General features: G+C 35.4%; 1 protein-coding gene across 5 annotated transcripts in view; it reads right to left on the reverse strand.

Annotated features, from left to right (window-relative positions):
- spock1 (SPARC (osteonectin), cwcv and kazal like domains proteoglycan 1) overlaps nt 1–27,926 on the reverse strand; it is a 254,265-nt gene that overhangs the window by 96,650 nt on the left and 129,689 nt on the right. For 3 of the 5 annotated variants that reach the window (XM_088604496.1, XM_088604495.1, XM_088604497.1), the window contains exon 4: nt 17,848–17,928. The exons of the other annotated variants lie outside the window; for them this stretch is intronic. In XM_088604496.1, coding sequence (XP_088460622.1) covers nt 17,848–17,928 — 81 coding nt within the window. The remainder of the gene's footprint in view (nt 1–17,847; nt 17,929–27,926) is intronic. 5 annotated transcript variants of the gene reach the window in all.

Here is a 27,926-nt window from a genome sequence, read left to right on the forward strand (position 1 = left end):
TCATAACATGCGCTATGATGCGGTATGATGCGCCACGCCCACCACGTTTTAACGCATCATACTTCGTGCATTTTGAATGGCTGGATCTGTATAATAAAAATATGGAAAGAACAGAGAATGTAAACTAAAGGGGAATTAAATATAAAATGATATGTACGTGTTCCGGAAAATGAGACCTTCAAAAGTAACAACCACACTGTAAAATACAAATCCACTTATTCCTTAAAGACCAGCATATGTCTGGATCACATAAGGCACGTTGGTCTGAGATCCATGCTGTGCTTTAGAGTACAGGAATGCACCACTCAGACACTCTGCTGGCACAATGCTGCTTCACAGCTAAAGCTTGCCAAATCTTCCAAGATTATTAATGACCTTTCCATGCATTCCCCCATTATTTTCCAACCACTTCATTTCCTGCATGCTCACAAGCCTCCCTGCATCAGTGCCAGAGAAAACAGTTATTCTGCTTTGACCTCTGTACACCAGCAAACACTTCTGATTCTGTGAAGGAACTCAAAATGCACTGTCATCTGAGAACATGTCTATTATTAATGCTATTAAAAACTATCATTACCACTTAGTTGACCAGAGGCCATTGTTAATTTCTATACATTTACCAGTCAACCTCTGTTTCCCTTAGCTGTTGACAAACCTCCATTATAAATATTACAAGTGTCACAGTGTGAGCAATTATTAAGTATTTTAACCTTCTACCCTATTAAGTTACAGAAAGGTTTTTGGTAATAATGATGATAATTCAATAAGGCTGTCATATTTCATAAAAGTGGAGAATATGTGTAGTAAGTGGCCAGATATTTTCTGCAATACACAATACATAATTTACATTAATACAAATGTGGATGATGCATAAGTCACTAGGGTTAGAGAGTTCAATGAAACCTGTGCAATCTGGATTTCCTTTAAAAGTAGTTGCAGTGCTTTGATATAAATGCGTGAGCACTACATGACAAACTAAATTAAATGGTTCACTGAAACAATGCATGAACTGTGGCTCAGCTCTATTTTCTTAAAGGGACAATGTTCACATCTATTTTTTTAAACCATGTGTCAACACATTTATTCATATCCAGCAGCTATTTGCATTTGCAACAGAATGAAACAAAAGCTTTTCATTTAGCCTATGAGTAGAACTGTATAACTTTCATGCTTCTGTCATTTGTATTACTTTTATTGAAGTTCTAACAGGCGGTTACCATCAACTATAACACAATAGAGTCACAAAGATCATCTCACCTAACAAGCTCCCACAGTGAGGCAATCATTACTGTCAGACTTTCTTCTCTAATGGGATTTCAAATATTGAAGCTCTCACCTTAATGGTAGCTTAGCTTTAAGCAATGAAAAGTACCCAAGCACACAAGAGGAATATCACAATTTAGGAATCCTGTTATTACAATAGGCTATCACAGAGACAATAGAAAACCCTTCTGTTGTATTTGACTGTTTCTGAATTTGAATTATCTAAGAGAAGTAATTATCCCTTAAAACATGTCATATCCATGGTTTTCAGCACTGTTTATTGTTTTTCTGTGTGATTACTGTATATTAGACTAACTTATATATAGAAGACTATTTCCAGTTTCTGAAAAGGCTTCTCAATGCAAAAGAATGAAAAACATTTTCAAACAGAGATATCTGACAAGTTGGAAAACAGCAGTTGTAAACAGAAACTAAAGTAAAGGCTGATAAAACTGGACAATTATAAAATGTACAAATCATTTTTTGCAGAAATTCCTAATGCCTCCCTTTAAGAAACAGAAGGTAGTATATAAAAGCTCTTAAAGCAAATGTTTGTCAGTGCTGTGTTTATGGTGCATATCATATAAAGCAGATGGAATTGCAAGGACGAAAGAGTCAGTCTGAATAAAACAGAAAATCTGGAAGCTTTAATTTAACTGACACTTTTTAATGCTAGGCCATAAAAAGATAGGGGAGTATTAACACAGTTGTTTTTTGGAATTGATCTACTTGACATTCAGTACAACTCATCAAAATAACATTTGGACTCAGTAGCATTTCTTTTCAATGGCACACATTTTATGGGACCTTCCACAAACAACCAATTCCTGCAGGTTCCATCAGTCCACTGTATGTAAATCAGCAACTGCTAAAGACTTCATCTTAATTTTGACCAGTTAGGTCAACAATTGGATCAAGTAAGCAATCTCACAATCTCATCTGAAACATAAATCAGATTTTGCTAAGCCTGATGAGAAATATAGATTTGGAAAAGTGAAATATATCAATATTCTGATTTAAGAGGATATGCAATGTTCTCTCTTTTGACCTCCTACCTCCCAAGGCATGTTGGCTACAGCAGGTTAGTAGGTGTCTTTGAATTGCCTTTGTGTGCGTACACTTGCTCTAAAATGGACTGGTGTCCTGTCCAGTTTGTAGTCCTGCTTTGAGTCCTGTGACTTCCGTGTTAAGCTCTGACTAATCCTTCTAAGGATGAAGTGGCTATGAATTTTGCATGGATATAAAATGGTGTTTTGCTCGCTAAAAAAGTATTTTACTGTTTACTTTTAAAGACTATAAACAACAGTATTTCTTTCCCAGGTGCCCCTCAGGAGATTTCCTTCAGTTTATGAATTTCTGTAATGTTTTTCAACAGGGGCTAAGACTGCTGACGGAGCAGTCTGAGTCTCCCAAAACACTCTAGATACACCATTTAATCATTTCTTCTTCAGGATTTTTTAATTATTATTGTTTTGTACATTTAGTGAATTAACTTCAAAGCCTGGATTGAACATTTATCCTTCAATTCTGAGCCCTCAAGCAGTGAAATTAAACAGTATTGAAAATTACACACATGGTACATATGGAAGTTTAGAGTGTGTTGAAAATATTGTTCTTTTTAACTTTCTTTTATTTTTCTGTGAGTAGTCCTCAGGTGTTTCGTGTTTCTTTGCTTGCTTGTTTGTTGAAGCAGAGATTTTGATTCTATGGATAGACCGCAGCTTGGTCAGGAAGGAAGAAGATTAATGTTGCCACTCACTGTAAAAGATTAATGTCAAATTGACATTTTCCTAGACTGCAAGTATTGCCCAAGGTTTGGAACCATTCTTCAGAGGTAATCAGACAGCAAAGTATAACAATGAAGATGTACAGTATATGAGAATCTTTAGTCTAGTTTTTTTAGCAAATATTAATATAAGCTGCAGGTTACATACTGTATTACAATACATTAAGTATCCTACAGTAGATCTCTTTACATTTAATAATCAGTCCCACCTTAATTAAGACTTGGATTGCATTAAATTAGAAAGGGTGTTTAATTGCAGGGCAGCCAAAATTAACTGATATGCAGAGTGGCAGAAATAAATATTTAGATCATACAGTATGTCTTAAATTGATTAGGCTACTATAAAACGTAACAAGCACATGTAAATATGAGTGTTTAATAACTTAGAAAATGTATCCATTTCAAATAACCAAAGCTTAGCAAACAGTAAATATTATACTTAATAAAGGCAGTGATGAAGGATAACGATGGTCAAAACTGTAAATAAAAAGAAGTGTTGCACCTCTTCATTTCAGGAATATAAGCAATTGTTGGCTCATCGTTACAAGATGATAACACTAGAACAGATAAAAATTAAAGGAAACAGATGTGGTGATACAAATGTGTTTAATATATCTTATTTTCACTTTCAAACACGAGGTCACAAATCTCTTGCAGTGAAAGGGTGTGATTCATCGAAACCAAGGCAAATAATAAAGAAAAAATTTCCTATAAGAATTATTATGGTGATGCATATTGCAGAACATTACTAGGGAAAATGAATTTCAATACAATTGCAACACAGATGACCCAGTACAGTGACTGAGGACTCTTTGTTGTACAGTGTGCCATTCTTCAGATGGCATTCTTCAACAATGGTCCTGTCTACTTGGCCATTAAAGGTCCCATGGCACTGTTTGAAATTCAAGGATGTTACTCGGTGTCCTGGGCTTATACAATAGAACCTCCCTAAATTTCCCATTGACTGAAGCAATTCTCAGTTCTCCACCTGATCTGCTGTGTTGAGGGGGTGCTATCACATGATGGCTGCAATGCATTACCCAAGTGGGTAAAGAAATTCAGTGGTGGGTGAAGCACATCCTTTGGGATGAAAAGAACTAAACAAGTGCTAGGATTTTCACCATACTTATTATTAATAACAGCTACTAGTTTCTTAATTATGTTTTTTCCAGAAAACAGGATATACCAGGGATGCAAATATTGCGTGGCCAGAGCTGCAAGTGTCTTTCATAATGCACAGAAAAAGAGTCAGTCCCCCATGCAAGCTACGCAGCACTATTCCGATTGTAACGCAATAAAGGGTATAACCCTTCTTTTTGTCAGAAGGGGCCACTATAACTACCTTCCTGCTAGGTTCGATACAGTGTGGATGACTGTACACTACACTGTAATAAAAAGTAGCACACTACAAGAATGACAGAAAAAGATAACAAAAGAAGATGGTAATGATGATATTGAAACTTAAGTTAATTGTGATGTTAAATAAAGAACAGTTTACTGTCCTTACAAAAGTCTTATAATATGCATATAGAAAAATCAAGTATTCTCACTCTTCTATCAATCATAACACATGTCACAAATTTAGATAACCAGTTGTCCTTGATATCATTTTAAAGACACCACAGAAAAGGGTTGAAGAGAAACTGCAGAATGGCAGCAGGCAGCACACATTTTGTGGTGCGATAAAAAGCAACAGAAAATTATATGCAATTACTGTATTCATTAATAAATTTGCTCATGCATTTCTATCATAATATTAAACCACCTCCAGAGACTGTTAGCATAGGAACTTTGGTGATGGCAATCTTCCAAACACTCTTCAGTCATGTGGGGCTGCGAGAGAAAGGCAATGAGAAGAGTCACTAAAACCTCATTTTTATTCTAGATCACAAAAATTGCCTGAATGTTTTTGGGTTTTTTTTTCCCCACATAGACATAAAGAAGAAATTGAACTTGAGTCTCAGAGACAGTTTTAGAAACTTTTGGCTTAATTCTAGTAATTCTAGTATGTTCTAGGTTCAAGAAAGTATCGCAGGCCAGGCTTGGCCTGATACAACGTACACCACAATTACAGTAAGTAAAACCACGGTTGAAAAGGAAGAAGTTTTTCATTTGTTTTTGTTTAATTTATGTAATTATGAAGAATTAATCCTACTCGGTCTACCTGCTTCAATAAAGCATTATCAAGACACTGTTTTAATCTTGTCTTTTGCTTAATTTATCAATACTGTTTTCTGTTTCAATTCATTGCAAAAATTTGAAAAGGTAAAAAGTTGGAACTGGAGTCTGCATATGTTTGGCTTAAGGGGAGCAAGGGCAATGTTCACCTATCTTACTGTAATGGGAGGCGGTCCTGACTCCCGTGTAGTGTCGAACAGTGAATCCAGGTGCAAGGGGGGAACGCAGGCAAACAAGTCCAAAAACAGTCCAATGTAGGAAATCCGGGGCACAGTCCAAAATCCGAAACCAGGTGATCCATCCAAGACAAGACAATTAAAAATGGGGAAAGGGACAAGGAGCTAGTAAATTAAAAATGGAGTGACGAGGCCAGGCACTCTGAGCCCCGGACTCATACCCTTTAGGAAGGCTATTCCTTCAAGCCGCAGACGCTTCTGGAGCACCGGGATTAAATAACGGTGAATCCAGGGACAGGTGTGATGTGATAATGAAACTAAAACACAAAAGGGTCAGAGCGCCTTCTAGAGGAGGGATGACAATCGTGACACTTCCTTTCAACTCCACTTGAAGAATAATGTTAAGTCTACTTTTTTCATTCTGCATTCTTATTTTAGTATGCTGGTAATTATATTAATTAGCAGAAAATTCAAATAAATTAAAAAGGAAGAAGCCACTTTGCATTTTTGTCTTTACTAATATCCTACAACAGCATAGTGTTAAACAAATTGAGATTATCATTGTAAATTTGTTTTGGATAATTAAAATATGTTTTTAACTTTTAAAACAAATTTTTCCACATTAAATTTTTCTATTCCCCAGAACAGGACCTTGGTTAAGCCATTTGAACTTGCTAATGATCCTTGCATATACATTTATTTTTATACAATAAATAAAATAGAGTAAACAACACCAAACATATTTGTTCAGGTAGAAGAGAAGGTTTTCAGAGAAAATGAATGACTTTTGAAAACAGTTTGAAAATAATTCATTTTTCATGCTCAATATGGTGACATTTTTATTGCTGTGTTTTACTCTGGTTTTGGATTGAGGAGAAATTAAATGGAAGCAGTGAAAAATGACAAGCATGCTTTTAATTCTGTTGTTCAAATACAGCGGGAATCAAACTTTCTATTAATTCAGATAGTCATACAATACTTTTTCTCCATCTCATTGTTTTCATGAACAGGTCCATTAAAAACACACAGAATTTTAAAGCATAAACAACATTCAGGAATCGCAGAAGAAAGGTGGCTTTTCTTTTAATTTCTCCACTGCCATCTTGAGATTATTCTACGTCAGGAGTTTCATACTAAATTCCTCAGGTGCATAGTGTCTCCTGCTCATTTTTGAGTGGACAATTAATCTGAGTAGTCAATTATACATCTAACCTATTTATTGTGACAGACTATAGTTGGTTATTTTACAGTTGATAACTCGAAGAATTTACTTTAAAAAACAGTTATTTATAAAACATCTTGAAGCTTCGATAAAGGTGTGTCACTTACATAGCTAAATAGTTAGTTACAGTATATGAATATAATTATATCGTTATCAATTTCTTTAGATATTCTAAAGAATTATTCCATATTATATTCCCTATTAATCAAATTCTACAAAATATGCATTTTTTTACTGTGATAATGCACGCAAATATTCATGGAAATGTTTAAACATTATAACTTTCTATGAAATATATCAACTTAATAGTCAGAAGGAATACGTAAAAAATATTCCAAACTAACCACAGTATGTAACTGAATGAAAGACTTTGATACTTAACATGTTTAGAAAGAAAGTGGAATACTGGTGTGTATTTTTTTAAACTACCAATCCCAACCATATACAGTTTAATATAATATGTTTATGTTCCCAAATTAATATTGTTTATGAGCAATCTCTGGGAAACCATTATAGGCATGGTGAACTGGAGATTCTCAAAACTTACTTTGTATGATTGGAAACGAATACGTGATCAGATCAACGGAATGCAACGAGGTGCTCTTTTCCTCTGGTTTAAGTCTGTGCAAACAAATCCGTTTAAACAATAGAGTGTGGTGTTACTTTTTGTCAATGAAAAAATAGTCTTTTTGTGTCTAAATAGTTACACTGATGCAGACGGTTACAAAGAAAGTGGACCACGGTAATACTTTGAACTTACAGCCTGTCCAAGCTCATTCATTATTCATATCTTTCATAAAGGCTTTGATGCATAAAATATTTCTGCATAATTGTGTACTTTTGTCCAACTGAGTAATCTTGCTTTTACAAAATATACCGACTTTTTAATGTTAAATGATTAACATGCTGTAGTACACAGTTTAAAATTATTAAAAGTCTGAAGAGTATTACTTAAATTCTTAATTGGAAAAAGATTGTGCCTCAGCAGTGACTGGGATTCGAAACCGGGCATTTCTGGCGACAGCTCGAAAGCTGTACATGAGACGTTAAGCTTTATTAACTCCACCTGGCGGTTTTACAAGGTGATTCTGGATACTATTATCATAACGTGTGGTATGATGCGGTATGATATGAATGATGCTTTATGACGCGTTGTGATGCGCCATGCCTACCGTGTTTTAACGCAGCGTACTCCGCACATTATGACCTGTACTGTAATTCAGAACTCCGGTGGAAAAGATACTGGACACTCCATATACTGACTTTAAGTCCCCTGTTCTACTGCTTAGCAGTGAATCTTACATTTGCACTATACACTATTAATTTACCATTTATGAAATAAACAAAGGTTTCTATAAATTGTGTGTAATGCTTTTAAATATAGTACTGCATTGCAGTACTGCAGCTTTTGCGAGTTAAGTAATTTTTCTTCAACTTACAATACTGTATGTGTTTAGATAGCTTTGGAACAGGCTTGTAAGCAATTGGCAATATGACAAGTCAATGAAAAGATAAAATAGGTTCTTAGAGTGCAACACAATCTATTCCAAAACCTGTCCTGATATCCAGGGATATCAACAGGTATTTATAATACAGACAGAAAGGCATCATTTTGGAACAAGCAATCTCTAGAATAAAGCTTAAGCTAATATCAGTAGTCAGCATTTCCAGTAATACATTGAAACAAGTTTTTATTTTGTAATAATAATTATACATTTTAACAAACTAGTTTGTTTTCAGTTTTAATAAAACATTAAACATATTAAATTAAAATGGAACAAAGAGGTAGGAAATCAAGACTAAAAATAGTCTAGATCTCTGTGATACATTCTAATTCCAAAGTATTTTTATTTTCTTACAAGACACCCTCTAACAAGACAGCTTACAAAATATCCAATGATATCTAATGTAAGTAGAAAATAATTCAGACACAGTAAAATATATAAATGACAAGTAAAACAAAACAGTAAGGCAGGCACAAGTCACAAATTCAATGCCTGTGCAGATCAGAATAAAAAAGTAAATTGAGCATTAATAATACTGCCACTATAAAATTATACAGAAAAAAATGGCACAACTAGAACTATTATATATTGGCATAAAATATTTTTTAGTTATACTTTAATTATTGTACATAGAATTCTTTGTCACTGCAATCAAACGTAATTCTATTCTTATTCACAAAAAGGTTAAAAATGCAAGCTTGGGTTGAAAAAAAAAACATTTATTTAAATGCATTTCTCAGGCTCTCATGTCTTAAAACCCCAAAAATAAGTTAAATCTCAAATTTAATTTTATGAAAAAAATTAAAATAAAAATTCATGCCAAGACCTTATTGACTCTCACTGTTACAATCCCTCTGCAGTTCTGGAATTCCCATATTTATATTTACTTAACAATATTTTCAGGTTAATGCAACCTGGGAATACTTGGGTAGTTATAAGTAGGGAATTAACATAGAGAAGTGATCAGTTTAGAGTGTTAATTTCAGTATCAATATTTTTAGTTTCTGTTCCACAGAAATACAGTCTCAAAGTTGTGCTGCAGAACGCAACAAAATACACTGCCATCCTGCCTTTAAAATCAGACTGTAACTGAGTTTGAAGTCAAATTTCTTGTAAATCTGTAGTGATTCATGGGTAATTCTCTGATCTCAAAGACACAGTGTAATCATTCCTGCATGCAAAATGCATGAAGGCCTGGGCAAAGGCATTAAAATGTGTGTTAACAAATTAAAAAAAAAACTTCTAATAATAAGCCTGAAGGTTTTGTTTACATAATTTAAAAGTTCAAAATTTGCTTTTTCATTTGCATTATAAAGTCTCACATAAAAGCAAAGAGGCCAGAGAAGTATTGGTTCTTAATACAAACAGCAACACATCCACCAATTGCTCAAATACCTGTATAACAGTTCCCAACTGAACATAATAAAAAGCAGAGCAATTAGAATATTTTGTGTAGTACATAGAAATAAGTGTGGAATTCTGAGATCTATTTTATTCTCTTCCCATTGGCAAGGTAAAATTCCAGTACAGACAAACTACTAGCTGAATTCCAATATTAGTACATTGTTCTGTTTCATCAAAATAGTTATTCAAAACACAATTTTTATATCATTGATATGTTTTATATTATTTTCAGTTTACTATTCTGCACTTAATGCATTCTGTCAACGTTTCGTCTTTTTTATTTTTAATTCTTATTCAAGCAAATCAAATCTGCAAAATGTATTCTGGGCTTAGGCAAAACTAGTGCTTATCATTTTCATACTTGTTTGCTTGAATATGGGAACAACAGTTTTTATGTCAACTCATTGGATGACAGATGTCCTGTTAGCCTTCTTCTGTGAAAACTGATTCCTCAAGGATATACTCTACACAAAATAAACTTAAAGAAAAAAATATTCTCACTTAATCATTCTTCATGCAAGATTAATGATACTTAACCAGATATGAAATCTGATGAAACATTATGTTTGTAGAATAAGTAACAATTCCTATAGCCATGAATAAAATATATCAGGTGAATTTTCAGCAATGCTAAGAAAATTGCATTTGTTTCCGGCTTCAGTCCTTTCAATCGATCTTTTAACAAAAACTAATCACGGAAACCCACGGTGAAAGTTCACTGTAGCTAAAGCTGCATGGCTTCCAAGCTCATAATCAGTCAATTGGTTTTAAAAAAAGGTTTTTCGCTACTGAAGTGAGAAGAAAAATAATTTAAATCAGGAAATAACGTGCTGTTCTTGTGGTTGGGAGAAGGCAAAAATCATTTCACCCATTCAAAAAAAGCATCATTGTGCAAACAACTTCACTCAAAGGTTACCTTTTTACAAGATTAATTTTATTCATAACAACATTTTTACTTTGCCATCCTAGGGAGAAAGTGTATTTCGATCTACCTTATCACAGCTACTGTAATTCCTGCTTGTGCAGTGACAATACCCACAGCCAGAGAGGCCTTATTTATTCCAGTCTGATGGATGCTTCATGCAGAAATTTGGCATTTATTAAAATACCATAAGCTCAGAGGGAGACCTACTTTCAAGACGTTAGATTGGGTTTTCCAATTAGCTTTCAAGAACTAATTAACCATGGGAAAGTCACTGTAGCAACCTGGTTTTTTTTAAAAGGCGGCAACAGTGTGGAGTGATGGCTAGAGCTCAGGGCGTGAGGGCCATAAGTCGAAATCCTATGTAGGTGACTGCAATTGTACCCCTGAGCAAGGTGCTTCACTTAGATGACTTCACTGAATTACCTGCTCTTTAAATGGGCCTTCAGGTTACCAATCTAATTGGGAACCTGTTCTCAATTGATTTCGTTTGTTAATGGATTTAAAAAGAAGGAACAAAATGTCAACTGATCATATTTATTGGTGTGTCAGCAGAAAATGTGAAAAAGTTTGAGATTGAAGCCGCACATTAACTTAGCTTTTTTTTTTTACTGAAAACTGAAACAGTTATTTGTTTGATTGGTAGAAATGGTCATTGTCTGTTGGCTCTGTGCCAGTGGATGTGTGGCACAAGAAAGGGGAAAGGAGTTCTGTTTAGCTTTGTGCTGAGTGTGCATGCAGTCTCATCCTGACTAAGACTGAGATGCGTCATCCCTCCACTACAGGGCGCTCCGACCCTTTTGTGTTTTGCACTATCACGTTCACCTGCCCCCTGTTCTGTGCTCTGGAAGCACAGGGCTCTGCATTGGAAGATGGATGCCCGAAGGCCATGGCTTGAGGGCTTAGGCTCCTGATCGGCTTCCTGACCCAGCTCAGTCCAGGGCTTAGAGAGCCTTGCCTCATCACTCCATTTTAACCTCCATGCTCCTGATCGAGTTCCCCCTTCCTGGGGATTTTAATCGTCCTTGTCTTGGATGGACCTCTTGGCTTTGGATTATGGGCTGCCACCCCTTCCATTCCTCTCCTAACCGTGTTTCCCCGCAGCCCCTTTTCCAGTCACGTCCAGATTATACCGTCTGCACAGGGTCCTAAACTATGCATCATAACAAGATGTAGATGGGAGATCCTTAGAAAGCCTTCTTGCCTGTATTTTGTAGAGCTATGCTGAATATTAGTTGATATTCAATGGTGTCAACAAATGATTTCATTCATCAGGTGAAGTTACAAATGGGATGCCGTTACAAAACTTCTCTTGTTGCAGAAGAAGTCTTTGGTGGAATTCTGGTTTACAGATGGTTTCTCAGCCCAGCAGTTACTTTCAACAGAGCTAATTTCAGCTCGGATAACAGTAGTCACAGTCACATGCTTAGTATGTCTCATTTCCAGGGTTTTACACAGTGTTGCAAGCCGCTTTACAGAGATTTTCAAATTACATCATCACTGATTATTTTTTTCACTAATTTAATTGGTGATGGTGATTAGTAGTGATGTCATCAAGTGTGGAAGAGCTGTCAATGTCGGGACTTCACCCTAAAGTTGCCAACATGGACCCAATTTATGATGTCATAGTTTGTCTTAGAAAGTCAGCACATCCTGCTTATCAGAGTCCCATGACAGAAGCATTCCTAATAGGGTGACTCAAAGGAGTTAAGTAGTGCCAAGATCTTATTTTCAATTCAAAGCAAGAAAGAAATCATTATAATAAAGTTATTGACATCTTGTGCATTTTAAAGGTTTTGTTGTTAATTTATTTCCTGCTAGAAACTAATATCCTGGTTTTGTTGGGTAATTTGGTATTATGTCTTGCCATTTTCTCTTTTAGAAAATACATAAAATACACAGATAGCTTAATAAATACCTCTGAAACTGCAGACTTCACTGCTGAACCATGAAGAAGAGCATCAGCTTTCTTATTCCTCATAGAGCTGAGGCCTGCATTAATCTCTCTCTGCCTTTAACTCTCATGGGTAAGTAAAAATAAATATTTAGTATTTTATAGTTTGTGACTTTCAAAATCAACTTAAGATAACATAGGCAATCTGCTTCAAGAAACTTATTCCAAAAGAACACTATTTTGACATACGGTATTATACAGCACCTTTTGCTTTAACTTTGTTTTTGATTCCATTAAGGTTTTAAAACAGTATACTTTAAAGTAAAATAGAAATTTATTTTTTTTTCCATTAACAGATGTTAGTTTCAGAAAATATGGTCCAGAATTTAAGCAATGAATTGCCAAAAACACCTAATCCATTAATCACCAGAAAGCTGCTAGTTCCTGCTGAAGGTTGAGGCAACCTGGAGTCTATTCTGGAAGCACAGGGCTCAAGATGGGTCGACATGCTAGGTGACGCAGATTTTGTGCCAACAGTATAAAGTAATGGGTATATCTCTGGATTCTGGACCCAGGGGATCTGGTCAAATTCTAGCCAGGGAGCTGATGTTATACCATTAAGAAAGACATTTCACTCTAAATACTTAGTTTTGGTCATCTGCATAAATTGGAGATTTTTTCAATTGACTTAACTAGTTCAATAAACTCACAGATACCGTACCTATGCTCCTAGTCAGTCTTGGTTTGGAACATGGGAGAAAACTGAAGCACTGAAGCACCAAAAAAAAAACATACAATTCCGAGGAGAACATGGAGAAGAAGGGCACTCCACAGAGAAAAATGTCCAATCTGAAATCGAATCCAGAACCCAAGAGAATAACCGCCACACCTCTGTGTCACCCAATGAACATGACATGAATTCAAAAAATCTTAAGATTTCAAATTTGCAAGCCACTCAGGGACAAAAAGGAAAATGTGTTAAGCTATCAGTGACTTCAGAAGCACAGAGATATTAGAGTAAAAGTCTCCCAAAATCACTACTGAAGAAAGGCCAATGAGTCTCGGTGTCTGACATAGCATTTCAGCTACTGTATATAAAGTATGTTTTTTTGTAATTGAAAAAATGTATTATTAATAATTGTAAAAACTTAAAGTATTGCAAAAGTATAATAAGTAATGGATCCTGAAAATAAATTTTGTTTTATTTAAAAATAGAGCTAAAATAAATTCAGTGTAAATTAAAATTGATTTACTACATCTTTAGGACAAGCATAGACGTTTTAAATGTGGGCATGAATGAATGTGGTTGATGATTCAATCACTGATGTGCTGGGAGAAAAAGACATGATATTCGCACAACATAGAAAAAACTTCAATGGAGTTAAAAATAGTTCTTCTTTGTTGCTTTTCATTTCTTTTCATTCATCTAAAGCAATTTTGAAAGCCATAACTGAAATGCTGTTCGATATAAATATTTAACCAAGTACTATGTTTTGAGCTAGAGTCTATGTATGGCTTGTATTAATCTTTTGCAATTTCATTGGAAAAACATTTTGGTTATATGATTTTCTTTTAATAACAAATATAGATGTTATTGTCTGACCATATGCAATTCAGCAGCATATTTCAGTCGTATTATCAACTAGTGACTGGGAAAGCAATCTCTTCAAATGAATTGAATATTTCACTGCCAGTCCAGGCTGGTGTTCTTCTTTTAGCAATATTCTAAAGACCAGCTGCCAAAACTGATGGCAGCACAGCACATAAACTCTGCTACCACTACTGGACCCCAGAGCTTTCTTGCTACTTTAGCTCATTTAAATATTAGTCTTTTGTCTTTCTATTCTTTACTAAAAATTGGGGCATATTATTTCAGGCAATTACCTTCTCACCTTATGAACGACAAACAACACAACCATTGGAAGAACATGTACAAATAAAAAGCACTTGCATGCACACAGCAGGAGAGTAAAACTGAAAGACAGTGAATGGATTCTGATAGCAGCATTCACTATTTTTCAGCATGAAAGCAGTAACCAGGTATCTCCGTCTTCTGATTAAGAGAACGCCAGTAGAGGGAATCTTTAGAGGCACAATTAAATTCATGAGAAAGACCATGAAGTGAGTGCAGGTACTGTATAGTGGAGATACAGGAAGTGTGACACTTTGGTAATATCTGTGATATCCTATCAATAACTAGGAACCTAGCAGAGTGTAATGCAACACGTACTGCATAGTCTTGCCATGCAAAGCAGTTAACAATAAAGCAGAATATATTGATTTCACTTCAAGCTGATCCCTCAGTGGAACAGGCAATAACCATTTCTAGGGATCACAGAACACATACACGCATATGAATTTGTCAGGTGTGTCAGAATTTTCTCTGTAAAGCAGCTTACTCTATGGCATAATAACATTTGTTTCTGATGCCCAAGGCAAGGAATCTGTATGGCTACTAAAGTTCATTAAAACCAACTTGTTTATTTCTTTCCCTAAGGCAATCTCTTCTAAAGGTTCAGCCATTAATTAGAAACATTAGAAGTTATTATTCCCATTCAAAACTGGTCTTTGTCAAAATATTCAGAATGTTATCTAGATTTTTTAATAGATATTAGTGATCGATCATATAATTATTTCATGCACACTGTAAGTAAGAAATACAAAAGTCATCTGTTTAGAAGGTTATAAATAGGTTGATTTTAAAATGTGTTGGTAACTCTCTCTCTCTTAAATATAGTATTGTTAAAAATGGCTTTATTTCTTTAATCAGTTGCCTATTTATTTATACAATGATTACTCATTTGTTTCCTGATGTATTAAATTATGGTGTTTTGCACTAAAAACTAAGCTACAGTACTTATACATGTATGTTTGCATAGGAACAAGTAATAGGTTTATTCCAATACTGAAAAGAGAAGAAAGAAAACACAACGTTTTGGCCATGGAGCCTTCTTTAGGTGTGAATGTTTGCATGGTTCTAGGATGAAATAGGCCACAAGTGCAGTTGGACCTTATACTTTACAGTATGTGTGACAGTGAACAATCAGCAATAAATGACTCATGTCACCCTATCAGCATGCAAAAGAGAAACAGAGAAAAAGTGGAATTACTTCACTATCATTCAGTTGGCTTTGCTAGGATGCCATGTTAGATTTAATGAAAAAAAAAGCTTGGCAATCTGACAAGATATAGCACTTGTATTCTGGGTGTTATATCAGGGTTTTTTTCTCTCTCTCTTTTCCTCCATACAGTACCTTGCTTTCATGCCACACAGCAACAGAACATGTAAATCTATCCCGAACCGTTTTGCAGGGAGATGAGTGGCTGCCCCCAAATCCTTTTTCCTAAGATGGCATTAAAGTCAGAGCACAGGGATATCAAATACTTTACGGAAGTACTGTCACTTTTCCTTTCTCTGCTGTAGAGATCTTGTTTTTGAAACTGAGACTTTACATCTCAATAACCTAAATGATTCCTTGACAGCCTACAAGGCTTACAACCCAGTAGGGCATCTGCAGACTGCAGGTTTGTTCAGCATGGTGCCATAATCTGGCTTTGCAGTTTTCAGTTTGCAGTTGGCTTGTGTTATTATGAATTTATCATTTGTACCACATGTATTTATATCCTGCCTTTGCTTTCCCCTTCTCCCTCCAAGACTACATCTCCTGCCTCCAAAGAAACACATAGAATAGGAAAACACATCTTACTCCAGGGGGTTTACCTGCATGCCAACCTGAATCATCAGCAGTGGTGTTTTTTTCTCCTGCATTTACAGTACACCTAAGCTCTCCTGTTCTCTCAGAAACAAAGCACATGTGTAAACACAAGCTTTGCAAAATCATCTTCACTTTTTCCTGTTTATGTCTTGCATTTTCCATTAAGGAGGAGTCAAAACATACATTTCCTACCCATTAGAATTGAAATATCTTTCTTCCACTTAACTAACCCAACTTCAAAAGCCCTTATAACATACAAATTGTACCTGTTCAATTGCCCCAATTAACCAGAGACATCATGTAACCCTTTTTTTACAAAAAGTCATTTAATCTTTTTCTTTCTTTATCTCTATATAAAACAGAACTAAAATTTTAACTTTCACAGAGGAGACAAACACCTCAGGAGAAACAGCCTCGAAATATCTCAAAAACAGACATGCATTTTGACTTCTGCTGTTTGCATTTTGATTTCCAGACAGTATACACAATTGAGGGGATGTGTACACCTCAAGAGAGATTTCCTATTCTCTTGACCAATAAGTTCTAGCTCAAACTGAGATTTGGTATGCTGCACATGTACATAAAACACCTTTACATCTCTTTACCAGATCTATGCTATCCATATTATTATACACTTAGGAAGGCACTTTACCAGGTTGCCTGGATACAGAGATTCAGACAAAGAAAATGTTTTATTAATAACACTGACCATGAACAAAAGATCTATCTCACAGGAAAGTAGTTATTAAAAGTTCTGAGAAGCATACAAATAGTTTGGAACATTTTTTTTTCATGGCATCATGTGTTTATCATTAAAACAGTGAAAAATAAATATTGTTTTTTGTTGTATTTTCATGCTGTATCCTAAAGGGACACTTCTTACATCCACTGATGTATTTCCAAAGTCATTTAGATCCAATAGAATCATGTAATGGAGATATAAAGATAGATCTGTAGATTCAATATTTGCAATTGCTTTACTTTCCATATATGCCATTGAAAAACCTTTCTGAAGAAAGGATTTTCCACCAGTCTGGAAAATTACAGGAACCTGACATTATACAGTATGTTGGTTTGTAGGACTAAAATGCAATATACAGTAGCAAAAAGCAGGTTCTGTCGATTTTCAGTGTGAAGGTAACCTTTACTTGTTCCTGAAATTCACTGTTAGTTGAATTACATTTCTACTTTCATTCTGTGTAGTTAGACAAGATCATATTTTTCATTACTGCTTTGTAAATTTAAGAAGCCATATACACAATTACTAATGACTAAACTAAGAAAAATCCAAATCCCAAGACAATATGGCAAAATTAATCTCAACCAGCTTCACATTAAAAATGGATTGGGCAAAATTCCTAACTTCTGATGATTGATTTTTATCCTATGTCTGGCATTATATTGCTCTGCTCAGATAAAAAAAAAGTATCATTATGCAGTGTAAATTAAAAATATTGTAGGCTGCCGAAGACTGTAAAATGGGAAAAGCTGTGTATGAAATATTACTGTACATGCACAGCTATGGGAAATGAATTTTTGGGGATACTCTACAATGTATTAGTCAGATGCTAGCATCACACCGTAAAATCCCCAAAATGCAACACTCACGCATAAGAAACAACCATCTAAAGCATTTCTTCTGGACATTTTAAGGACATCTGAGCTAGTCCTTTACAAATCAATCACTGTTAAAAGAAAATGTCAACCCTGTAGAACTGTTGCTACAAGGATTGGGATCCACCAGGGAAACATTTCTTTCTCTGGGGCAGAAGCGAGCTCACCTTCTTCAGTTCTCCATTTTGCTGAAGCTGCCCTGGAAGCAGGACCTGTGTCTCCTTGCCTCCCCGATCTAATGTCCATCTCTGTGAAAGCAACAGAACCGTGAATGTAACCTGGCTGTAGATATTTCCAGGCTTAATTGTTCGATATTTTAATTAACGCATCCCAAATTTCTGCAAGTTACATCAAAATGCACAGGTTAAAGAAAATCTGGATTTAGACAAATTATGCCTGTCTATAAGCAATTCATCATTATTTGCCATGTTTTTAGAAAAAAATGCTTTTTTTTTTAAATGTCTGATTTTCACTTTGGTAATCCTAGTTAGGAAGGAAAAGACAACCAAGTAATACAAATTGTTTCTCACTATTATGAAATATAATCTAATATTATTGCTATTAAAGAAAGATCTATTTTTGCCTAAAGTGTGGTGGGAGTGTCCTCAAAATGAAAAAAACAAATAATTGCACAAATAATTCCAGCATTTTGTCCAAGTCATCAGGATTCTTTACGTAATGCAGTATCAGTATCAATGCACAGTAAAAAGCTAAAATTGAACTCCAGACCTTATTAAACTCTCAATCACAGAAAAGTGTCTCTTTAAAAAAAAAGAATATTAATCTATTCAATCCTGTGAGTTTCTGTAAAGCGGTGAAGGGCAAATAAACTCAAACAACCTCCAGGGGATTAACCTCCAGAGCCATTTGAAGAATGTACTCAACAAAAACAAAAAGAAACATGCTGGCTTTTTAGAATATAACAATTGCTCTGAATTTTGAATAAAAGTATGAGTATGAATAAAAGCTACAATTTATCAGAATATTATTTTAATAGCTATTTTAATAGCTTTTAATAGTAAAAAAATACATACAACCACATGTATTCCCATTATGGCTCAATGATGAAGATCTCTTTTAACCAGAATAATTCTTAGTCATAAATTTATTGTTTTATAAACTCATTTCATTTTGAAAGCTGGCAAATTGTCTTTTGGATTGCTGAGGGACAGCAACATTGTTTCTAGTCAGGAATGGTGCCAGCAGAATCTATTAGCAAATCCTGTGATCTGTGATGTTTCTCAGTTCTGACTGAAAACCTACTGTCACCAGGTACTGGGCTTCTGACAAGAATTCTAAACTATGCTGACTATATGAAGTTTGTCAATGAGGTTTGTCTTCTGACCTTTTGTTCACTGGGAGTTAACCAATGACAAGAAATCTAACTTTACTTCATGCCACTGTCCCAGTTACACATACCGTCAGTAAGCCAGGTACTATTTTATATTGGTCATAGTTTTTGTTTTTAAACTTAATAGTACCATAATGGAATTAACCTGCGTCTGCTGTTTCTCTTGTGCTCTTCCTTTTGATGAAAATAAAACACTTTAAAGACTTTAAAGACATACAGAAGGAACTGATTATGCACATCTTTCTTGTCTTTGGGCAAATGTCTTTTTAAGTTGCTGGGTTCTAAGTACCCATAGCATGATTGCTGGTTCACAATAAGATAACCTGATTCAGAATAGCAGTGTTTATTAAGCATTGTTTTATAACCTGGTCACCAGCCTTTAATTTAAGGGCAATAAAAAATGGAGTAAGTGTTGCTCCTTGCTAGAGTGCATGTACCGCAATATGTATTGTATTAAAATTTAATGAGATGTTTGTTTTGCAGGGCTCCCAGTCATTTAATCTGTCTTGGAGCTCCCAATTTTTTTTTTCTCTTTATCACTTTTGCAGATGAGTTATTTCTGTAGCTTTTCATTAAATGTGGCATTACAAGCTGCTAGGTGCTGTGTTACAGAACGTACTACAGAGTGTCATTTCTAAAGGCGTTCTTCCATAATAAATGGAACAGAGCCTGAAAAGCACAAGCTGCCAGTGAAAAACAGGCTTGAGCTGTTTTGCTTTTCTTAATCCTGGTCTCTGGAGTGGCAGCCTCTTGTTGCCAAGATGGCACGAAACACTTAAGCTCTACACTTTAATGTGCCAGTGTTCTACTACTGAGCAAGTTCTAGCTCTGGCTAGGGAACTGGTCTACTGAAGAGAATACTCAGTGTGACATAAGCCATGTATCTTAATTATACCTTTTAAAATGTTTTAAAATGGAACATGGTTCCATCTTCCATAACAAGAGAGGTGTCTCTGTCATCTGTTAATTGCACCAGCAACAAACAAAAAGAAATGTGTCTCCTCATCAACCTTCCTGTGAAGTTAACTGAACAGCTCTAGAATATGCAGAGATTCCTCCCGAGGTGAAATGTTCACCACACCTTTCTCTGTCTCAACCAGGGAAGTGGATGTTGCGAACTGATCCATACCAAAAGTAATAAAAATGAAAGGTAAAATTAACAAGTCAATTGTTTTATATTTATACAAAAAAATGATCATCTTAGAGCCACTTCACACATTTAACTTCTGAAAACTCTGCAGCTGCAATTCAAGAAGCTGTGACTCAAACAACAGGTCTTTTGAAAGTAGTCATTAATGAATTACTTTTCCCCTACAGATGGACAAAATCAATTATTTTATCTAATACTTTCTCTCAGCATGATATCCCTTTATACAAAAAGCCGTAATCTCTTTTTCTAATTATGGTCACTCATGTAACTAAAATTTAATCATTAATTGTAACAACATGACTTTTTGCTGATTTATAAAATGTCTGGAAAATGTATGATTTTTTCCAGTACTTGTGATAATTAAAAGTTTAAACAAGCATACAGTAGTTAAGGGAAAACAGCAAGCATCTGACATAGGCTGCCCCATGCATACATCAAACATCCAGCTAGACCAACAATGGTCACTTTCTTTTTTATTATGCAGCAGATGACAAATGATTTGCTAACCACTCAGGGGATCTCATATTTGCTTTACCAGATTATTTTTTTTTCTCAGGAGGAGTACATAACTTGCTAGTTGTTATAAATCTTTTGAAACCACAATAAACTAGGTTACTGTGCACTTCTGACTACCTAGACTTTTAACTGTACATGTAATGTCAGCAGAAATATACTGTACGAGCTGCCAAGAATCTTTATCCAAGAATTTTTATCCTATGGGAAAACCATGATGCACAATATACTGTACTTCAAAGGCTTTTTTTCCAATAAATAACACACAAACCATCTACAGTATATTGAACAGAACTGGAGCAGTCTACCAAAATGAAACAAAAATGATGGTGATTTATTTGGTTCAACAATAATGACACTTTGACAGTTTAAGAAAGTAGCAAAAGAATGCTATCATATGTAATCAAAATAGCATATAAAATATGAATTACATAATCCCTTTTTAAACAACTCAGAAATGTAAAGGCACTTGGAGATATTTTGGTATGAGAACCAATTGCATAAATGCTTTTATTAACCTAATCTGTTGCAAACAATATTTTAAAAACAAAAGATCCAGAACACTTACTGTACCTCCGAAGGTGTAAACACCTTGAAATTTGTGAATATGATGTAAATCAACAGGATTAGCACTTAACCAAAGAAAAACTCAGCTAAACTGATCATGCTTTCTGAGAAGACCACCCAGAACACCCTGTTTTAAACTATCACATAGTTAGAGAAAACTACATATATAACACAATTAGGAAGTTCAAGTAGGTAAATGTTCCTAATATAATCAAGGACAACATAATACCATTGAACAAAACTTACCAAACACACGATAAAACAAATTAGCTGTGAACAAAACTACCTGAAATATCTGGTTATGATTTAGTAATTAGAACAAAAATACATACTTATTCAATCTGACAGATGTGATTGAAGCTATTGAGAAATACACTACTGTATAGAATTACATAGGATGACATATTTGTACTTATATCACTTTTATCAATGTTGTAGTGAAAAGCTGTTGGACCACCTATAGTAGGGAATGAACTGGTTAAAACATGAAGAGTTGAGGACTATGGTCATTTGTACTCCTAGGAAATGGATGCAAGAAAATGGATACAGTACATGGATACAAACAAAACAACAGCAAAGACAACTGCATAGTTACTATAATAGCACCTGTTCCATTTCATTGCCAGTGTAGCTGTGCTCAATATATGTCTTTTCATATTTCAACCATTCCATTCATCACTCATCAGTGCAACTTTATTACAGCTTGTCACTGGAACATTACAGTGATAAAAGGCTGAGAGACAAAATAAGTGCTACAATGATGTGTGCAAATAAGCATAATGCGATGTGATACAAGACTTGGCAACCTTCAAAATGAATCCTTCAGATTTCTCAATAACATTATGTCTTTCTCAGTCGCATTTGAAATGTTTGTCATTTTTGTTCTAATTACTACCCTGAAACCAAAGGATTTCATTGGTACCTTTTAGAAGTCGTTTTTAGAAATTCAAAAACTCTACATTTCCGATTTTATGGGCAGTTTAGCAGATATTTTTAAATTATGTTTTGTATTACATATATAACCGTAACTAACGTGCATTTATCTTCCCGGTTTGGTTCTTCAAAACAAAGTGTCCAAGGCACCTTTTATGAGAAAACAGTTTTTTTCTGAACACATACAGTAAGTAAAGTTCAACAAGACGCACCTTATCGCAACAGCTGTGCAGATTTTGGGGTGTGAACTTGACTAAGATACAAGTTGCTGTGTTAATGATATGCAAAAGATAATGGGATCCTTTATTATAACCATCATCATTATATGCACCCTCAGAAAAAACAAAATCTAGATTGACTGCCACTGAATATTTCTCCACTAACTGCACAGTGAACTGAAACACAGTGTAATTTGCATTCTCAGTTCTCTGAGCACAATAAGGGCAGGCTCCCAAATGCAACCCAGTATGCAGTAGCTTGCCATTTTAATTTTGCATATCAGCCTCTTTATTCCACCTTCTGTCTGCTTTCCTGCTAGCTCAAAGGGCTCAGGGAGAGGAACAGGAGGTAACAAGCCTGAAAAGGCAAGAAGAAAAATAATCAATAAACATTTGACACTAGATAGGGCTCTTAAAACACAAGAAAATCCTTGCTTGTTCCTTTACTTTTATGACTGCACTCTGATCACAGTCTGATGTAGGGCAGATAGTTTCTAGCATTAAAGAAAAGGCACTGGGATCTATTTGAATTTAGAACAGAACGAGAATAACAAGAGGCTAATAAATGGCTTATTGGGTGAAAAGTTGTGGTAGTACTGCACATACTGTATGTAAGCTCATTGTTAAAGAATTTAATGGAAATTGAGAGTGTATTTATATGACTACAGTAATGCTCTGTGCATTCACTTTCAGGGTATATCATGGATACAATGTCCTCAAAGACAAAACAAAAACAATCAGTGGATAGTTTAAACATTTTTAGAGACCAATAAGCCAGTTTCAAGAAAACCATACTAACCCAATGATTCAGTTTGAAGAGCTCAACATTTTTTTCTCATTATTCCACTTAGGGTCTGAAAGACCCTGGGCAGCATTTTAGTGTTTAAAATGCAAAACATAACTTCCAAGTACTGACTGAAAGAGATCAATATCATGCTAAACAGGCAAATGGGATAACTGTATATATATATACAGTATGGATGATTTATATGCATATATGCTTGTTGTTAGGTTGTAATGTCAAGATGGGGGATTATGGAAATATTTTCTAGTATGAAACCAGGGAGATTTAGTTATTAGCATTCCATCTCTGGAACAACATGTTGCACTTGGAAGGGAAAGGGTGTTATTCATGAAAAGTCTCAATATTTGAAGGGGGTGGCAGGGATGATATAGGTGAGGGTTTTTTTTTTTGGTCCTGGACATGGCACTTTCAAACCTTTAGTGACAAACTTTTTTCTAAAAAATATTTAGGAAAATAAAGACAGTTTCCACAGTGATAATTCTCATTCTTATCCCCCCACCCCCCAACCAACACATAAACAACTACACTACATCACAGCAGAGCAACACAGTACATAGACAGATGCACTAAAGGAAACACATGCACAGGAAATATTTAACAGAGATTAAGGGCATTATTAAAGGAAGAGAAACTTGTAAACTGTAGATTTTTTAACTCATGTTTATCAACCAGGAATCCTGTGGTGTAAGTTATGTACGTCTTTATAAATAAGTATATCTTCATAGGAACCATTTTGCTACTATTATGTCAATTGATGCACAAGTACAAATATAAACCATAATGATGCCACTGTCAGCCCAGCTGTCTCTGCTTTATCATCTTCTCCATACGGTCTTTCACCTAGAACTACTAAATTATAACCTCAATTTAACACTAATTTATGCAAATCTTATTGAATAAGATACATTGACTCCTAAAAACCTAAAAAATAAAAATAAAAATTTTCCAAATCCTGTCTTTTAATTTGTTAATCAAGTTTCCAGTGCCATGGAAATATGACAAATACTGCATTTCTATACTGTAACCATAATATGAATTCTGTATGAGGCTACAACCCTCGGACTCTGGCATTATCCCTCTGTGCTCTACACTTGATATTGCTTAGTATGTTTTTGATTCCCATGACTTTACTTGGCTTTTAATCTTCGCAATTTGCAATACCAGCCACAACTGACAACTCATCGTTCCCTGCAGCCCCTATGTGTAAGCTTTCCTATCTAGTACTCTGCAATACTAGTCACAGCAAAATGGAATTTAAAGGGCAATTTGGCAGGGTTGAAAATGGTACAACAATGCAATTTATCACCTAACACAGATTAACGGACTCAGGCTCGCTACATACTTCATTAGGCAGGAAAGGTACAGTCTCGGGCTGGCAAACCGTTAACCAACTGCAAACAACATAATTTGTCTAATAAATACAAATAACGTGGCAAAACAGACTCCAGCAATAGGTGTCTACTGTCATTTGCCTCATATTTTCAGGAAGTCATGTCTTCACATCCCCTGTCAGTCATTTATCCAACAAACCATTGGGGGGGCTAGTGATTTATTCAGGAAATGTGTGTTGAACAGGAAGAGAGGCTATGATTGTGGGAGGCAGGAATTCAACAGACTTCCAAGGGCTCTTTATTAGACAAAGCTGGTCTCAGTTTATTCCCAGATGCCATCATGCATTTAGTCTTTGCTTAGCATCCTCATTTCAGACTTCCCTGCAATCTCGGCCAACGGCACCTCTGGAATTACCCCTCCGCCTCTCAATCTGCAGCCAACATCAACATCCCCCATTTATTCATCTAATAGGAGTAAGTGGGCTGTAGAGCAAAAAAAAGCAATTTTCAGTTTTAATCCCTTCTTTTTCAAGACGGACGCCTAGAGACAGAAACATCAATAAAGAGAGAGGCACATGCAATGCATGTAGGTACTCCATAAGAATATACAATTATGTCTTTTGAAAAATTCTATAATGATGTAAAAATACATTGTGTCATGGTATTAAACAGTATAGTATAAAAGACAGATCCGAGGTGCACAGAAGTTTGGCTTTGAATGGAAGCAAATACATACAGTAGTTGCTTGCCCAGTAGAATGTAGTAAGCAAAATGTACAGAAACACATTAAAATACTGTGTCACGTCAGAAGCCTCTGACTAGCATAGAGTGATGGTCTCTGAAGGAATTCTTAGTTCTTACTTTTTATCAAGAATCTTTATTTAAAGACAGCCTTACAACTGAATGGTATCACAAAAAATGTCTGTTGCCTGCCGTTGTTCCTTTTTAAAAACATTATGAATCAAAACAATGTCCTCTATCTATTGAGTTGTAACTGATTGCTGTATACTCAATGTATCTGGGGGCAATCTGTGCCTGTGCACACTGTTGTTACCAGCCCTTCAATGCTTTAGAGACATCTGCAGGAGAAAGAGATGGTTATTAGCAGAAAAATGGAATAAAGCTGCATGTGTGCTTAAGGTTTCCAATGCACATCTAGGATTTCTGTCTATATGTTTTTGTAATTTCACTGGTTTCAGTAATGTTTTAAATGTACAGTAATCATATTTAAGCTATGTCAGACAAGAACAAATTAATTTTAGAAATGCTTTAAATAAAAAGCAAAAGAATGCTAAGGGTTGTGAAGAGCTGGCTACCTGTATATAGATGCACATATTTTAGAGCATCTGCACACTAAAATTAAAATATTACAACATTTTACAAAAGGCAAAACCCCAATAAACAGGTTGGAACAAAGGAGAAAATGAGAGACCACTCCCAAACAACAATATGTTTCATTAGATTCAGTTTTATAGATTAAATTTAATAACAAGAAAATAGGTCATTTAGAACATGTGACATTACAAGCATGGCCACAGTACAGATGTGAACACATAACACACCAGTTATGTGACCAGAAACTTGCACATTACAGTATATTATCCCAACCAACTAGAATTAAAAACATTACAAATAATCAAAATTGCAATGTCTATTCCAATGACTGGCAGACTGTCTGTTCTTGTCTGATATACAAGACTTGTGTGTCTCATCAGCTCTCCTGGTCAATGTTGGTAGATACACATACATCACTGCAATGACTTTGTGCAATTGCCGGTCATTAGTGGTAAAAAAACATTAAAGAAAAGATGATTTGTCTTAGGAGAGCATGGTGGTGCAGTGGTTAGCATTACTAACTCACAGCACTGGTGTCCTAGGTTCAATTCCAGACCTCAGATGCTATCTATGTGCAGTTTGTACTGTATGTTTACCCCATGTTTGTGTGGGTTTCTTCTGGGTGCTCTGGTTTCCTCCCACCATCCAAAGCCATTATCTGGTCTGAGTGTGTGCCCTGCTATGGACCAGTGTCCTAACAAGGGTCCACCCTGCCTTCACTGTGACCCTTAATTGGGTGAAGTGGATGGATGGAGATTTTTTCTTCATGTGTTGGGTTTTCATTTGAAAGGATGAGAAAATGCACAGAGCAGAAGCCCTCTTTCCAAAATGCAAAATGTTTTAAAGGGGATGCTTTATTATTTAAATATATAGAGAGAGATAATTGCTGGGAAAGATGCTGACCCTTGTTATATCCATTCCTGAATATGGTGACCCAATATAAAATGAAATAATATTTTCATAAGATGGTAACCAAAAGCTTAAGGTATCAGCTGGCCCTGCTTGTTTCTTCATAATTCAGGAGTTGCATTTCCCCCTGAGGGACTTTATAAACCTAGCATCCAAACATGCCTCTTTATTTAGCATGCTGCTTGTTCTGGCAGCCGGACCTGTCAGCGCAATGGGGTTTCGATTTAACAGTTAAAACTAAGGAATGTGGGCAATTGGAGTGTAGCAGGCACAAAAGGAGTTTCAGGATACAGGCTGCAAACCTCACCATGTGGAGCATTTCCCCTGTAGTGCCAGTTCAGTTTATCCACATCTTCAAACACATAATCAGAAAATTCTTCTCTAATGCAACATGAAATTTATGTCTGGTTAATATCTTTCTCCTGCCAACTTCCTGACTACTTTAGCATGCCATTGTAAAGAAACAGCCTGCTACATTTCCCTGGACCATTTGGTTCCCATATGCAAAGTTTGGATATGGACGCAATGAAGTGGGCAATGATCTTTACCTTTATCGACTAAATCCAGACGTCTTTGCTCAGTGGTGTTTTTATTCTACCAGGCTATCACATCAGAAATAAGGTACTTATTCTCTCTTCCCGCTTTGCTCTTTTTTTTCTTATAGAAAACATTGCCAATTTATCCATTAATGAGCTCCACAGTTGTACTGCCTTGATATATTCCATGAAATTCATTTTGATTTGATGAAGTCATAGACCTGATGGTAAAAGATGTCATGATGCACTTTGAAATAACATTCAACCAAAGAGGAAATTAAACTCTTTTAACAAAGTGCTGTTTTTTTTCCTGCTTATTTCTTAATGTTATAATATCCGCAGGCTATAAGATTGATTTGTGCCCTATATATATATTGTGGCACTAAGTCCTATAAAGTTCAAACCTTCCAGTCAAGAAGATTAAAGCTGTGTGGCACAATTGGGCAGCCCCTGTACAATTTCAGTTCAAACTGCATTCAAAGCCACAGCCAACTGATTTATGATCCCTGCACTCTCCCAGTCTCATTTATGAAACTCCCTTTTTCTTATCCTGTCTTGGCCATAAATGCATTGTACAGTCCGCTATCATTCTTTGGCT

Source organism: Lepisosteus platostomus, chromosome 13 (genome assembly GCF_059453375.1).
Source record: "Lepisosteus platostomus isolate fLepPlt1 chromosome 13, fLepPlt1.hap1, whole genome shotgun sequence".
NCBI lineage: Eukaryota > Metazoa > Chordata > Actinopteri > Semionotiformes > Lepisosteidae > Lepisosteus > Lepisosteus platostomus.